This window comes from Amblyraja radiata, chromosome 1 (genome assembly GCF_010909765.2).
Source record: "Amblyraja radiata isolate CabotCenter1 chromosome 1, sAmbRad1.1.pri, whole genome shotgun sequence".
In the NCBI taxonomy this organism is placed as follows: domain Eukaryota; kingdom Metazoa; phylum Chordata; class Chondrichthyes; order Rajiformes; family Rajidae; genus Amblyraja; species Amblyraja radiata.
In genome coordinates, this window is record NC_045956.1 from 134726282 (window position 1) to 134744122 (window position 17841).

At 42.0% G+C, this 17841-nt stretch overlaps 1 protein-coding gene across 1 annotated transcript in view; it reads right to left on the reverse strand.

The window, feature by feature from the left end:
* LOC116979621 (urea transporter 2-like) overlaps positions 1-17841 on the reverse strand; it is a 77510-nt gene that overhangs the window by 31876 nt on the left and 27793 nt on the right. The window contains exons 5-7 of the mRNA XM_033031237.1: positions 5656-5848; positions 3403-3550; positions 2169-2303 (exon numbers count right to left, since the gene is read on the reverse strand). Coding sequence (XP_032887128.1) covers positions 2169-2303; positions 3403-3550; positions 5656-5848 — 476 coding nt within the window. The remainder of the gene's footprint in view (positions 1-2168; positions 2304-3402; positions 3551-5655; positions 5849-17841) is intronic.

The following is a 17841-nucleotide window of genomic DNA, read 5'->3' on the forward strand; positions in this document are numbered from 1 at the left end:
TGCATCTAGCCTGTCCAACCCCTTAAGAATTTTGTAAGTTTCTATAAGATCCCCCCTCAATCTCCTAAATTCTAGCGAGTACAAGCCAAGTCTATCCAGTCTTTCTTCACATGAAAGTCCTGCCAACCCAGGAATCAGTCTGGTGAACCTTCTCTGTACTCCCTCTAATCTGTCTTCAGATTAGTAGACCAAAACTGTACGCAATACTCCAGGTGTGGTCTCACCAAGGCCCTGTACAACTGCAGTAGAACCTCCCTGCTCCTATACTCAAATCTTTTTGCTATGAATGCTAACATACCATTCGCTTTCTTCACTGCCTGCTGCACCTGCATGCCTACTTTCAATGACTGGTGTACCATGACATCCAGGTCTCGTTGCATCTCCCCTTTTCCTAATCGGCCACCATTCAGATAATAGTCTACTTTACTGTTCTTGCCACCAAAGTGGATAACCTCACATTTATCCACATTATACTGCATCTGCCATGCGTTTGCCCACTCACCCAACCTATCCAAGTAACCTGGCAGCCTCCTAGTATCCTCCTCACAGCTAACACTGCCCCCCAGCTTCGTGTCATCCGCAAACTTGGAGATGTTGCATTCAATTCCCTCTTCCAAATCATTAATATATATTGTAAATAGCTGGGGTCCCAGCACTGAGCCTTGCGGTTCCCCACTAGTCACTGCCTGCCATTCTGAAAAGGACCCGTTTATTCCTACTCTTTGCTTCTTGTCTGCCAGTCAGTTCTCTATCCACATCAATACTGAACCCCCAATACCGTGTGCTTTAAGTTTGCATACCAACCTCTTATGTGGGACCTTGTCGAAAGCCTTCTGAAAGTCCAAATATAACTCATCCACTGGTTCTCCCTTATCCACTCTACTAGTTACATCCTCGAAAAAGTATGATTTACCTTTCATAAATCCATGCTGACTTTGTCCAATGATTTCACCACTTTTCAAATGTGCTGTTATCCCATCTTTAATAACTGACTCTAGCATTTCTCCCACTACCGATGTTAGACTAACTGGTCTGTAATTCCCCGTTTTCTCTCTCCCTCCCTTTTAAAAAAGTGGGGTTACATTAGCTACCTTCCAATCTTCAGGAACTACTCCAGAAACTAAAGAGTTTAAAAAAATTATCACTAATGCATCCACTATTTCTGGGGCTACTTCCTTAAGCACTCTGGGATGCAGCCTATTTGGCCCTGGGGATTTATCGGCCTTTAATCCATTCAATTTACCTAACACCACTTCCCGACTAACCTGGATTTCACTTAGTTCCTCCATCTCATTTGACCCCCGGTCCCCTGCTATTTCCGGCAGATTATTTATGTCTTCCTTAGTGAAGACAGAACCAAAGTAGTTATTGAATTGGTCTGCCATTTCCTTGCATCAATTCACCTGTATCTGACTGCAACGGACCTACATTTGTTTTAACTAATCTTTTTCTCTTCACATATCTATAAAAGCTTTTGCAGTCAGTTTTTATGTTCCCTGCCAGCTTTCTTTCATAATCTGTTTTCCCATTCCTAATTAAGCCCTTTGTCCTCCTCTGCTGGACTCTGAATGTCTCCCAGTCCTCTGGTAGGCTTCTTTTTCTGGCTAATTTGTATGCTTCATCTTTTGTTTTGATACTATCCCTTGTTATCCACAAATGCACTACCTTCCCTGATTTATTGTTTTGCCAAACTGGGATGAACAATTGTTGTAGCTCATCCATGCGGTCTTTAAATGCCTTCCATTTCATATCCCCCGTCAACCCTTTAAGAATCAATTGCCAGTCTATCTTGGCCAATTCATGTCTCATACCCTCAAAGTTACCTTTCTTTAAGTTCAGAACCCTTGTTCCTGAATTAACTATGTCACTCTCCATCCTAATGAGGAACTCAACCATATTATGGTCACTCTTGCCCAAGGGGCCATGCACAACAAGACTGCTAACTAATCCTTCCTCATTACTCAATACCCAGTCTAGAATAGCCTGCTCTCTCGTTGGTTCCTCTACATGTTGGTTTAGAAAACTATCCCGCATACATTCTAAGCATTATGCGATAAAGATAGACTATTCAGGAAAATGATTGATAGTAAGGGTCAAAATGTTATTAGAAATTGGAAAGACAATCTGGATTTCTTCAGGGACTATTTCTGACATTTTGTCAAACTTACAGCATATTATTGCCAATATGTGAGTCTGCCATGTTAAGGCATAAAACATTCCACCCACAGCAATGCAGGCAAGGACAGAGTTATAACTCCATAATCCATTATAGATTTTCTGAAATGGCGAGGCCAAAGACAACCCTGCAAAAAAGTAAAGATAAAAGCAGTTTAGCCTCTTAATGTTTTCTATTTGTTTACATCCTCTTCCAATAAAAATGTTTAACAAATACCTTTTCCTTTAGTTAAATCTAAATGAATTTCTTATGTAATTAAAAAAACAAACAAATGAAACAAATAGAGAAAACGTGTCTCATGTCAGTGCCCAGAAGTTTGTCAGAAACATAAAACGACAAAACTTTTATACAATAATTATTTAATTTAAGTAGCTTTGTTGTGAGGTGTTCCTACATGTCAATTCCTCCTCATAATGAATTTATCATGGGAGAAATTGGGATCGGGCATCTTATGTTTTCATTCTAATCTATGATGTCTACATAAATAGTTTATTGTTTTATAAGGCAATGATTGTCTAAATCTCTATTTTCATAGGCTCAATTACATTTTACATGAGAACTTTGAAATAGATAAGAAAACTCATGTCAAATTTTGAAATCAGCGTAAGTTAAATTAACAGTATAGTAATTTTAATTTCATGTTATTCAATCTGTAAAATCCAAAAATTAAATGAATCTAAAGAATATCCTCAAATTCCAGCATAGCAATTTGTGAAAAATTTCAACAAAAAATAAAAGTTCCACGAAGCTAGTGATCTGTGAAAAAAAATCTTAGAAAAATAAACTTGCCATCCTTACCTGTGGTTCAAGTGCCACAGTAGAGACAGTACAGTGGTGCAGTAGTGGAGTTTCTGTCTTACAGTGCCAGAGACCCATGTACGATCCTGACCACCAATGCTCTCTGTCCGGAGTTTGTACGTTTTCTCTGTGATCGCGTGGGTTTTCTCTGGGTGCTCTGGTTTCCTCCCACATTCCAAACACAAGCTGGTTTGTAGAGTAAAGGGCCTGTCCCATTTGCGCGTCACACAGATGGCGCGCAAAGATTTTGTACATCCCAAAATCACCATGACGTGTAAATTATGTCACGTAAATGATGCCCAAGTGGCCTAGCATATGCACTTCTGTGAATTATCAATAAATCTTGACCTTGCCCAAGAAAAAGGTACTAAGTAAAATTGTACACAATACTCTTTAAAAGTATAAAGAAGTGATGTATGTAGACACACCTGCCAAAGTACCCACACAGGATCCAATTACAGCATGCAGACATATGATTGGAGATGAGATAAATAATGCAGCAAAGAAAATGCCACCAGTCCATGGATTATCACAGCCATACACCTGTCCAACTCCCACAGGGATAGACCTCAAGAGCTGAATAAAATAGCAACACAACATTAAATGATTTTCGTGAAATATGAACATTATTTTATTAAATTGTCAATTAAAAATAAACAATCATAGCTAAACTGGCGATCATAGAGGAAATACTGTGAAGACTTCAGAGGGATTGGTTTTGTGTTCAGAGGGACCTGAAAGTCCTTGTATGCAAGTTACTTTAAATTAACATGCAGATACACCAAACTATCAATAAGGCAAATGGCACATTAGCTATTTTTGCAATAAAATTTAGAGTGTAAGAGTAAAGATATCTGACTGGAATTACATAAGCATTCAGCAGGACCACACCTGAAATACTCTGCACAGATCTGGTCTCCTCACCAAAGGAAGGATAGAGGGAGAACCAAGAAGGTTTATCAGATCGATTCCCGGGATGGTGGGGATGGTCTTGCGAGGAAAAGATTTGCAGGCTGGGCCTACGTTCTCTCGGGTTTAGAATGAGACATTATCTTGTAGAAATATATGAAATTCTTACAGAGCTTATCAGGGTAGATGCAGAGATGATGTTTCCTCTGGCTACGGTGTGCATAACAAGATGTCAGAGTTTCAGAATAAGGAGTCAACTATTCCGTAATGAGATGAGCAGAAATGTCTTCACCTGGAAAGTTGTGGGAATTCATTACCAAAAGCATGTGGAGATTCAGTGACTGACTATATTGAAGAAGTAAATCAATAGAGTTTGAGAAATCAAAGGAATTATGCGGATACGAGTTTATTCCAGGAAAGTGGTTCTGATGTAAAAAATCAGCTGTGGAATCTTATTAAATGGCAGTTGTTACATTTGTACCAACACGACTATATAAAATACTTAATTGGATTATCTTCAATGCAATGATGTTTATTTGTTATGCAATTGTCTATTTTTCAAAGGATTTAGAAAGTAGTTCACAATATTAACTCAGGTTCCAAATGCTGTGTTACCTCAGACTACATCACTGAAAATGACTTGTATTGACTACATTTGGATGAATGAATATTGCCATTTTAACTGAACATTGTTGTGCACAGGAGAAAATATTATAAGATCTATTAACAACTGTCTTTGTGGGTTAGATAGTTTAGCAATATGGAAGCTCTGGGGGCAATCACAAAGATGGGGCAACTTTGTTAAAAATATTTGCAAATCCACGGAACCACATGATGGCAACAGGAAGAAGCATCAATCTAGAAAGAGAGGGTTAAAATTGAATCATTTTTAATGTTCCTGCAATGCCTAATATACCAAACTGCATATTATCCTATGTGCGGTCCAGGTGTGAAAATTAGCTGGCATTTCGTTAGTCCACGCCGATTGAGGTACGATAATATCCTGGGATCCCAATGCAGATTTTAGTTCCACCAGGTTGAGCGTTTTCCCTGAAAACTAAATGTACTGATATTTGTAATGAGCAACTCAGAGGTTCTTAAAAGAACAACTGTTGTAATAAGAATAAGTTGGACTAAATTTGTTTTCCTACTGTCAGGAGAGATATTACTGATACATCTTACGAAACTGCCCTTCATTCCTAACCTTCTGTGGGTCATACTTCGTATCAACCTTCCCTCACTCATATTTTCCACCACTAAATGTACTCCCATTGAAATACTCAGCTACCTCAGGCAGTTTAATCAGTAATAGTGAGTTTATATTGCAGCAGCAGGTGGACATGGTGTCACAACTGGCTGTGCTGTTGCCCTGGTTAATTTCTGACTTTAGGTTCTGGCTGTGTGGAGTTTCTTGAAAATGTGGTAAATAAAATAGAATAAGTGATAAAGGGGTAGTTGATGTTCGACATAGACCTCATACGCCAAGCAGTCTGAACCATATTGTATCTCTTCAATGACTCTAAATTGTAGTCAATTTGTATTCACTCATCTATTTTCAGGTGATTTCTTATGCCTTCAAAAATATCCAAAATTGCATACATGAAGAAAAAATGTGCATAAATATAAAAAATTGTTATCGTGAAAATATATCTTTCTGAGTTAGTTATATTTGAATAGATATCTTGAGCATTTCTGATGTGTTCTCTATTAATCTAATGCAATTGCCATCTTACAACATTTAAAGATTTAAAAGGAAGGATTGTATTGCTTACCATTGGAATACTGAGATCAGGCCATGTGATATTGTACGATGTAGTTACAGGTTCAATAAGAATCTGAGGAAAATGATGATTGTAGTGCCCCGTAGCAGCCATGAACAAACCAACACTTAAGTTAAAAGGCAACGTGAAAACCGGTAGATCCCATTTCCCCAAGACCGCAGCCAAGGCACTTGAAATAATAGGGCTGTAAGTAGAAATGTATTTAGTGCAAAAATAAGATAACATTTTAATATCACTCATTAAAGAGCTTGATTGTGCTGTTTTCGCACAAACTATGTAAAGCTTTGTTCCTGTACCTTTTCTACCTATTTACGATTCCTTACAATCCCATTGCCAATATCTATAGTGCCGACTTACTATACGGATTGAAATATCAAGTCCTATTAGCTCTACCTTACAATGTTGACTGAAGCTATACTCGTTGATTAGACTCGTTGAGTCTGTGCCAGTTTTCAGAGCAAGTCCACCCGTCTCAATTCCCCACATTATTTTCAAACATATTCTTTTTCATAGGTCTATTAATTGTGCCATGATTGTCCTACCAGGTCAATCTACAGTTGGAAATTAACCTACCAACAGAGGCATCTTTTTGACGGTATTAATTTGGTTTGGTATTGGTTTATTATTATTGCCACGTGTATTGAGATACAGTGAAAAGTTTTATTTGCCTGCTATCCAGTAATATCATACTAGACCCGAGTATGTCCAAGCCATGCACAAGTAGTGAAATAGAGAGAAAAACACTGGAGTACAGAATATAGTATCACAATATAGTTGCAGAGAAAGTGCAGCTATAAAAAAGTACAAGGGCGGCAATGAGGTAGCGTGGATGATTAGGACTGCATTCTTAGTTTATGAGAGGACCGTTGAGCGGTCTGATAATCACAGGGAAGAAACTGAATCCGGTTGTATGTGCTTTCAAGAGTGTGTGGAGTTGATTGGAGGGAGGCTGGTTTGTGTGATGGACTGAGTTACATCCACAATTCTCTGCAATATCTTCCGGTCTTGGGCAGAACTATTGCCAAACCAATGATGCATCCTGATAGGAGGCTTTCTATGATGCGTCTGTAGAAATTAGTTATGGGCCTGTCCCACTTAGGTGACTTTTCAGGCGAGTGTTGGCGACTGTCAGAGTGGAACCCAGTGGCGTAGGGTGGGTTTTGAGCGCCCGGGGCAGTTTAAAATATTGCGCCTCCTCATTAGCGGCTAGCCATGGCCCATGAGCTGTTATAAATCCAAGTTTTGTATTTATTTTCTCAACCTAACAAAAAGATGGTGGCGCTGCTTTAGCAGCTGCGGCTCGCCTGCAGTCTGTCTGTTTTTATTTTATTTTTTTGTGTTGTTCTTTTGTCCTGTTTATTTAATTTTTGGTTTATTATGTTGTGTATGTGGGGGGGGGGGGAAACACGTTTTTGGTCTCTTCCTTCGGGGGGATGCGACTTCTTTTGTCGTATCCCCCGTCTCCGCCTGCGCTGAGGCCTAATGGCGGAGCTGGCGGCCTCGGAGCTGGGGCAGCGGCAGTGGCGGCTGGGACAGCAGCAGCGGCGACCAGAACTCGGAGCTGGGACAGCGGCAGCAGCGGCTTTGACAGTGGCAGCGGCGACCTGGCCTCGGAGCTGGGACAGCGGCAGCGGCCGCCCGGCATCGGAGCTGGGACGGCAGTGGCAGTGACTGGGACGGCGGCAGAAGCAGCGACAGCGGTGGCCTGGCCTCGGAGCTGGGTCAGCGGCAGCAGCCGCCCGGCATCGGAGCTGGGACGGCGGTGAAAGCGGCTGGGACGGCGGCAGAAGCAGCGACAGCAGCGGGAGCGGCCGCCCGGCATCGGAGATGGGACGGCGACAGCAGCGGCCTGGCCTTGGAGCTGGGGCAGCAGCAGCGGCCGCCCAGCATCGGAGCTGGGACGGCGGTGGCAGCGGCTGGGACGGCGGCAGTGGCAGCAACAGCGGCGGCCTGGCCTTGGAGCTGGGACAGCGACAGCGGCGACCTGGCCTTGGAGCGGGGGCAGCGGCAGAGGCCACATGGCATCGGAGCTGGAGCAGCGGCAGCGGCGACCTGGCCTCGGAGCTGGGACAGCGGCGACCAGAACTCGGAGCTGGGGCACGTTCCGGCGGCAGCGGCCACTCGACCCGACCGCGGGCCCAGTGGACGACAGCAGCGGCTGGGACAGCGGCAGCGGCCTCGGCGCAGGGGGAGAATAAGAAGGGATGAGACAAAGACTTAAGACTTTTGCCTTCCACCACAGTGAGGAGGTGCCTGGTGAATTCACTGTGGTGGATGTTAATTTGTGTTTATTGTGTGTTTTGTCATTTTTACTATATGTAGGACTGCAAGGCAACAAAATTTCGTTCAGACCGCAAGGTCTGAATGACAATAAAGGCTACTTGTTACTTGCTACTATAATTACACTTGCATAAAATTTATTTATTTATTTATAAAATAAAATTACTTCTTTGCAGCCATTAATATTTATTTCAAAATTGTAACAACATTTTACAGGTTCCAATGAAAGTATTACAAAGTGTTCGAATAATAGGGAAACAGAACACATTAAATGTTAGACATTGTCAGTATATTGCATTAATTTAAAATCTTCTGGATTTTATTCTTGCAAATTTTTCAATTACACTATCAAAATTTACATGAAAATTTCTCTCAATAGACAAAATTGCAAGGTTACTTAATCTTTCCTGGCTCATTGTTGATCGCTGATATGTCTTTATTAACTTTAATTTGGAGAAACCCCTTTCACAACTAGCATTGGACACAGTAATTGTTAAAAAAATTCTCAGTGCCACAACAATGTTAGTTAAACTTTCTTGCAGCTTCCACTTAATTATCCAGCAAAGCAAATCTAAAGCTGTCCATGTAGAAATGCTCTCTTCTGGATGAACTTCTTTAAATAAAGCAATATGGCGTCTAATACGATGTACTTCAGCAGTCATAGCTGTAGCATTCAAGTCAGAATATTTCACACATAAATGCTGAATGTGTCGAACAATTAAGTCATCTTTTTCTGCATCTAACAATGTTTGAATTTGCAGAAAAGCAAATAGCTCATGAAGTGTATTCATCTGTACTGTACGTTTTGTAATTTCAGCTGTTAGCTTATCTACTGCCTCAAGTTGTTCCCGACGTGTTTCCTGAATTAAACTTAAGCCAGAGTCACTACTTTTTTCACCTGACATCTTCTTTCGTCTTCCAATTCTTCTTTCTGTAGAAATATCATATGTATTGCATATCTGCATAGCTCTCTCAGCTGCCTCTGTGACTAGAGAATCACGCTTTTCCTCACAAAATAGAATCAATGCTTTTAGCTTTTGAACACATTGATCAAGTCCAAGTCCTCTTTGTTGTAGGTATATCTGAGCGTCATTCACTTCAGTAAGCACTGGGCTCCAAAAATAAAGGAATGCAAAGAAAGGATAGGTCATAATGCAAACTAACAAACTGCCTGCATCTCCTTTGGTTTCTGAGGTTTCTTCTAATCCATCCCTCAAGACTTCCAAAGCTTCTATTATTTTTTCAGTGTACTCAGCAAGAACGTGTACAGCTTCATGCTTTGAACTCCATCTTGTGTCACAGGATCGCTTCACATTAACTGGCACGTTCTTTAAGAACATCCCACCTGTGTGTAGAGCTTGAGAAAAATGTGTACACTTTTTGCACAGTGCCAAAAAAAGTCACAGATTTTGTTCCAACACTAGCTGCATGTAAACCAGCAAGATTAAGTGAGTGATTGTTACATGGCACAAACACTGCTTTGGGGTTTACATCTAGAATACGTTTCTGAACACCACGTATGTGGCCAGCCATAGTTGCAGCATTATCATATCCTTGTCCATAGCAGTACTCAAGTTTTAGACAATCTGCTTGCAACTTGTCACAAATTTGTTCTGTAATTTCATTAGCTGATTTCCCATGTAACTGAATGAAGTCGATAAAGGACTCCTCAACTGTGACTTCTGTATCTTCAATATGCACATACCGAATTACTTGGGACATTTGGGCGGTATGCAAAATATCTAGTGTACTATCAAACATGATAGAGTAATACTAGGCATTTAAAATTCTTTGAAAGATATCTGTTTGGATGTGATCACCAAGTAGTTGGATGAACTCATTTTGGCTGTGGAGAAAGATAAGACACGACATAGCCATCTGCTTGTTGAACTTTGTGAAGATGTTGATTAGCAACTGGGTCATATTTGGCAAGTAACTTGAAAACTTCAAGGAAATATCCAGTTATCACTTGCACTTAGATCTTCTGAGTGGCCACACAAGGGTAAGGATTGTCTGGCTAAATACAGCACACAATCAAGAATTCTTGATAATACAGATTTCCATTTCTCAAATGACTTCTGTTGTTCTGTCTGAACAGCAGCATCGATTGTTTCACATTTCTGTAGTCGCATTTCAAGTTCTTTCCACTTTTCAAATGCTTCGACGTGATGGCAACTTTTTTCATGATCTAATACTCTGGGGTTTAGCTTTTTCCATGTTTTAAATCCATCTGGCTGTGCAAAAGAACTTCTTCCTTTATTTTTTTGAAAAAGCATGCAAGGAAAGCAATATACAGCACATTTCACCGGAGAATACAGCAACCATGTCCTTAAAACTCTCACCATTATCTAAATTCATAGAAAACCAATCCTTAGAGAATGATCTGCCATTATTATCTCTTGAAAAAAATGCATCTTTATTCTGTAGTTCAGACATCCCTCTCTTAACAAGTTCATTTTTCAAAGTTTTATCTACATTTTCTGGCCAATAACCAATATCAGTGAAAACTTTCATATCAATATGCTCTGAAAGAGCCCTTGACTGCCCAGATGTTGAAGCATGTTCAGGCAAAGCTGTCTCTGCTTCTAAAGCAGAAGGTGAACAGTTTACAGGCAGTGGATTATCTGGACATACAGATTCTGGTGTACTTTCATCACTGGTGCTATCAGCAGTGTTCACAATAAATCTGTCAAGACTTCCGGTTAGTTTAGCAAGCTGTTCTTGTTCTGTTTTTCGTCTTTTCCTGCCCTGGGCACCAGATTCCTTTCTTTTAGACATTATGGCTGAGATATATTCTGATATATATACGGGTGCTGTCTGTATGGAGTTTGTACGTTCTCCCCATGACCACTTGGGTTTTCTCCGAGATCTTTGGTTGCCTCCCACACTCCAAAGATGTACTGGTTTGTAGGCAGCAGGCTAATTGGTATAAGTGTAAATTGTCCCAAGTTTGAGTGCGGAGATCGCTGGTTGGTTAAAATTGTTGGATTAAAAAAAATTATAAAATGGCAAACAAATTTACATTTTATTACAATAATTCAAGGGAAGGCTGCCAAAGAGGTGCAGCGTGCCTTTAGAACAATTTTTTTTGCCATTTTATAATTTTTTGTTATCCAACAATTTTTTTGCGCCCCTAAAAATTTAGCGCCCGGGGCAACCGCCCCTCTGGCCCCCCCCCCCCCCCCCCCCCACGCTACGCCACTGGTGGAACCAACACACTCACATACACACTCCGCTTCCTTCACCAGCCCGTTATGCAGGTGGGGAACAGGGCAAGCGGGGGGACCACTGTCTGAGTGAAATTCACACTGTGCAAAGCCAATGTGATACAGACACACACCACGATAAACAGGAAGGTTGGCGCTATAATTAAGACAGTGAAAGCACAGTGTACGGGAAGGGTCACGTAAGTCCTTTAAAAGAGGGGGGGGAGAGGGAGGAGAAGGGGGAGACGGGGTGGGGAGAAGGAGTGGAGACAACTTTTAAGAAGCCAGAGATACACGGCTGTGAAGCTAGGCGGACATTAACATTACCGGTCGGTTATTCTTGGTTCTGAAAACTATTGCTTACGTTTTTTTTCCAATGAGCCAATGAAACTCACCGGTCAGCACCGGCTACAACCTACGAGAAGCTACGAGAACCTACGACCTCCTGGCAACCGACTACCACTGCACTTACGGCACGAGAATTCTTGCTACTTTCCATGGCGGCTTCATTCTGGTCGCCGCTAATTTTTCATCATGTTGAAAATTTGTGGTGACCATAATGAGGCCGCGACTAGTTCCCAGAATGTGGGAATTTCTCATGACCATAAAGGCGACTCCCTGGCAACATGTGGCAACCACATGGCGACCGCATAGTCTCCTGCAGTCGCCTCATAAGTCGCCTAAGTGGGACAGGCCCATGAGTCATTGGAGTCATGATGAACTTTCTTAGTCTTCTGAGGAAATAAAGGCATTGGAGTGTTTTCTTAGCCAGCGCTGTAATTTTTCCAGGATAAATTTTTGGTGATATTTACACCTAGAAATTTGAAGATCTCGACTATCTCCACTTTGACAGCATTAATGCTGACTGGTGCACTTCATTTCCTGAAGTCAATAACTAGTTATTCCATCTTGCTGATGTGGGAGGAAACATGATCATCTAGTGAAATCCATGTGATCATAGGGAGAATATGCTAATCACACAAAAACAGCACCTTAAGCCAGTCTAACCCAGATCACTCGAACTATAAGGCAGGAGCACTACCAGCTGTAGCATTTTTTAATGCTGTAAATGATACCTTGGTCCAAAGGCTTGGGCAGGAAGGTATATTTGGGGGGGGAAATATTGCCAGATTTTTTTAGACACTAATGCATTCGTAAACAGCTGCACAGAACAATTGTCCAGGAAGAGGGCTTTCCGGCAATTTTTCAACAGCCCTTCCTGTGTCAGTGTAGCTGAGCTTCCACCGTAACGTGATTGTCAAACAACCCAGTAGTCATCTCCAAAGTAAAGCATGGAAAAACACCTTTACTCCTTTCACTGCTCTCAGCTAATACATGCATGCCATGCATGGACAGTCAATGCACCTGGAGGGAAGAATTGAACAATTATTCTTTTAAAATCTTTCATAAATTGAAAAACCCCTTGCAAAGCGAGCCACTGTTTATTCTTTCCCCCTATGTATAATCTCATGTCTTTTATATCAACCCTGTACATTTTCCTGCATTCTTTGCAATGCAATCATGTTTTTTTTAATATAACATAGTGATCTTACCGGGATTAAATACATGTTTGGCTTAATTTCCCTAAACTTCAGTGCCATCTATTTTTCTTTGTGGATATAACAAACTACAGCTTTAATTTTCATGACTCATATATGAATGTACTGAGATCCATTTGTTATTCTACCCCTCTTAAACAACCACCTTCCTAGTAATAATTGGCTTATCTATTCTATCCTCCAAAATATATGACTTCACCTTGAATATTATTTGTCAATTATCCCTACTACAAAATCATTATTATCCCTCTGTTGACTGATTCTCCTCGAACCCCAGTTTGGTATCATCAGTTCTGGGCACCATGTTATAGGAAAGATGTCGTCAAGCTGGAATGGGTACAGAGAAGATATACAAGGATGTTGCCAGGACTAGAGGGTTTGAGCTATGGGCACATGTTGAGTAGGCTGGGACTTTATTCATTGGAGTGCAGGAGGATGAGGGGTGATCTTATAGAGGTGTATAAGATCATGAGAGGATTAGATTGGGTACATGCACAGTCTCTTTCCTAGAGTAGGTGAATCGAGGACCAGAGGACATAGGTTCAAGGTGAATGGGAAGAGATTTAATAGGAATCTGAGGGGTAACCCTTTTACACAAAGGGTGGTGCATGAATGGAACAGGCTGCCAAAGGAGGTAGTTGAGGCAGTGACTATCCCGACATTTAAGAAGTAGTTAGACAGGCACATGGATAGGACAGGTTTGGAGGGATCTGGACCAAATGCTGGCAGGTGGGACTAGTGTAGCTGGGTCACGTGGGCCGTTGTGGACAAGTTGGGCTGAAGGGCCTGTTTCCACACTGTATCACTCTATGACTATCTGCCAAATTATAATTTATGTTTATGTTTCCATGGTCTAAATTATGTAAATTATGAAGAGCAGTGGTCCCAGGAGCGACCCTTGTGGAATAGGACTATCTACTTCCTACCACTGTTTGTCGTGATCCTTTACTTTTACTCCGTTTTCTGTCCTGAAGTCAATCGCCAATCAATTATGCTGCTCGCTTCCTCCTGACTGTATTTTCTAACCTTTTCTGGGATATCTTATCAAAAATCTTTATAAAATTCTGGATGAATTACAGCTATTGTATTATTGTCTACTCCCTTAATTCCTACATGAAAATGCATGTAAAGTTGGTCAAGCAAGGAGTCCCCACCGATTGTTCATTACTATAATATTTTGTTTACCTTTTCTTCTATTCTCTTCATTATGTTTCCTCCCATTTAAGTTAAGATTACTATCTATAATTTCCTGTACATGTTCTAAGATCAAAGAGCATAATTTTAAGGTGGGAGGGAAAAGATTTATAAGGGACCTGAAGAACAACCTTTTCCTACATAGGGTGGTGAGAATAAGTAGTAAGCTGGCATTGATAATTTAAAAAAAAGATAATTTTGTCAATATCCATTCTTTTGTTCTGAATTTTCCTTTAATTACCCGAGCCCATCCCTTTTTTCATATTTTTGCCAGTTTTGACGAAGGGTCTTTGACTTTTTATCTTTGTTTCTCTTCCCACTGAGGGCCTAACAAGTATTTTCAGCATTTTCTGCTTTTAATTCAGATTTCCAGCATCTGCAGGTTCTTGATTTTCCATAATTTATTGTTGCATCTGTAAGACATGTCACTATTTTTGTTCCTTTATTATTTAATATTCCTTTTAGCTTTCAAATTATCTTTAGTCCTTTCATGTTAATCACTTGTGAATTTTCTGCTATCAAAGTGCTTAATGATACATAAATAAAACACAAATATAACAACGAAACATACAACAATGCAGTGAAACACAATTAATGTAAATTGTAAATTGAACCCCCCGCTGCACCACTGCACTGTTGCACTGTTGTATGTTTCACTGCATTGTTGTATGTTTCGTTGTTATATTTGTGTTTTATTTGTGTATGCATAAAAGCAATAAAGACTAAAGTGAAAAAAAATGCTTAATGCATTATTTCCTTACTCTTAATTGTTCCCTTACCAATATTATGGGTGTTTATACTGGAAATGTTCCACCGTATTGCTGTGACAACAAAGATAATGTACGGGAAACAAAATCTTCAGTATTCCAAATCACATGACATGAGTTCATTTTTCTCTCAATCAAAAATAGCAGAACAAAATGGACAACTAGCCACCTCTCCTGAACCAAATTCATGAATGAATCATACCATCGTTAATCCATTCAAAAGTCAAGTAATCACTGTACTTAGGAACATTTGAACGCGGTTAACACCAACAATACTGAACAATGTACAACAACTAATCACTTTATTAAAGGGGCTGTCCCACTGCGGTGACCTAATCTGCGCGTTTAACGAGTGCCTTCGACCTTCAGGCTCGAGGGCACTCGCCTGGAAAACCTCGAGTTGGATTGACCGTCCACGTTAAAACCGCGAGCTGGATCGACCGACCGCACACACGCACGCGCACACACACACACACACACACACACACACACACACACACACACACACACACACACACACACACACACACACGCATGCACACACATTTCAAAGGCGGGGCCAGGGAAAGCGTGGGAGCGCTGTCTGAAATTCGCACCCGCGATAAAGAGAAAGGTAAACAGTTACAGTATGGTATGTTGTCCTTTATAGAGCACGGGGGGGGGGGGAGAGAAGGGGAGAGAAGGGGAAAGAGGGAGAGAGGAGGGGAGAGAAGGGGAGTGAAGGGGAGAGAAGGAGAGAGAATGGGGGGAGAAGGGGGTAGCAGGGGGGTAGAAGGGGGAGGAGAAGGAGTGGAGACACTTTTAAGAAGTACTAGACCAAGTGCAGACCCGTTGGTCCTTTTCCTCCAACACGCAGTTGCGGGGGGGGGGGGGGGGACTGATGGGGGCAGTCTGCGGCATCACACGCACTAACCACCCCCACACACACACACTAACTACCTCCCCGCACACACGCTAAATACCCCCCTTGATATTATATTAATATTATTCATTTGTTCCTTTTACCCCATAACCGCCCTATCCACTGACACATAGCCCCCAACTCACAAGCGCATCTAGAGAGGGAGGGGGGGAGTAGAGAGTGAGGGCAGAGAGAAAATGGGGAGAAACAGAGAGAGGGGCAGAGACAGAAGGGCAAGAGACAGAGAGAGAGGGGGGTGGAGGGGAGGAGGATAGAGAGAGGGGAGAGAGAGAGAGGGGGAGAGTGAGAGGGGGAGAGAGAGAGAGAGGAGTGGGGCAGGGCATCAGGTCGGGGGGGCCCGAACGATCTGAGGACCAAAGTTCCTATAGCGAGCTATATGCTCTTTGCTGAGGACTGCCAAAAGCTTCTGCCAGCATTACAGAGGATCGGGCCACGGACACGGAGAGGAGGCGAGAAGAGGAGGGGGGGGAGCCAGGTGAGTGAGTGGGCTGCGAACAGCGGAGAGAGACAGAACCGGCTTGAATCTCTGGAAACCAGCAGCTGAGTGAGCGGGCGGGCAGGCAGGGGATGGGATGGGAGGCGCGGGGCTTCACAAGCTGCGCCTGCAGCGTAGAGAAGCTTCTTCAGCGCGTGGGCGCTGCTGAGCTCAATCTGCAGAACAAAGATCCTATAGGTTGCCCGGCTGCCCCCCCCCCCCCTACAGCTGCCCTCGACTGCCTGCAACTAAATAGCCACCCCACTCCACTGCACTATGAGTTAAAAAAAACCAGGCCGACCAAATTTTACTCCCGGAAAACATTTCAACATGCTGAACATTTTCCACGACCTAGCCGAGGCCATGATTATTTGGGAACTTCCCTCGAGCATTAAGGTGACTTCCAGTGACCTCATAGGACCTCCGAGGACCTCATGTCGACCATGCTGCGAGTTTGAGTCGAGGGCAAACGCGTCTAAACTCGCAGATTATGTCGCAGCAGTGGGACAGCCCCTTTAGGAATTTTTGGATGCCATTATCACCAACAATACAGAACAATGTAAAACAGAACCTCTCGACATTCGGTATTATTTTCCTTGTTTAGTAAGGTACGAGTACGAAGATATTTTCAAAAGAACAATAAAACATTTTTTTTAGTGGGGTACTGATGGAAAATGAACAAGTGACAGTCCGTTCGTCGGTTACCTCTGTACCCGTCGGTTACCTCTGTCGTTGCAGTCGGCGTGCACAGGGCAATGTAAGGTCAAGGCACATGTTAAACGCTCCCGCTCAACTGTCCTTTCAACCCAAGTCCAGCTGCCCTGGCCGATGAACCTTGTCCCCAGGTTCTCCTTCGCTCGCTGACTTCTATGATCTCCTTTAAGTTTCACACTGCCCGTTACTTGTTTGGTGGAAAACCGCGGAGGGATTATCTGATGCGTTTCAACATATAGCTGTTCATGAAATCAATAGAAAAAAAACAAGAATGTAGAAATAAGGAAGTGAAGATGCTAGTTTACAAAGGAAGGCACAGAGTGCTGAAGTAACTCAGCGGGTCAAGCAGCATCTCGGGAGAATGTGGATAGGTGACGTTTCAGGTTGGGATGTTGTGCTCGCCTGGGATGCATCATGGAGTTCTACAGATTGTCAGAGATTTGGGGGAAAACATGGAGAGTTTCCAAGTGTTTTAATAATATTTTAAATTGGTCAAATTCTCTCATAATCACACATACATTTATATAATTATATTAAAAAAATATATGTATAATTATTAATAATTAGTATAATTAGATAGTAATAAATGCTGATCTTGCCACAGTGTACAATTTCTGAGAACGTACAATACAAAACAGCCAGAAGAACAAAAGCAATGTACAGTATATATCACTGCGGTTGCCATATGTTTTGCAATTCTAGGTTGCTAGGATTTGTTTCAGTCTTCACCACCTATTTTACTATCATCGGTCTGCTGGACAGGTACAGGGGTAGGAAAGATTTTGTGGGATATGGGTCAAATGCGGGTAGGTGGGACTAGTCTAGGGTACCTTGGTCAGCATGGGCAAGCTGGGCCAAATGGCCTGTTTCCATGCTGTATGGCTCTAGGACACTGTAACACCAGTGGACTGAGCACCTATTCCTGTGGCACATCGTTGGACATAGGTCTCTTATCGATCTGTAAAACAATCCTCCACTATAACCCTTTCTCCTTCCACAGAGCCATGTTTTATCCAGTTGGCTAGCTTGCTCCATATCCCAGGTGATTTCACCTTCCAGA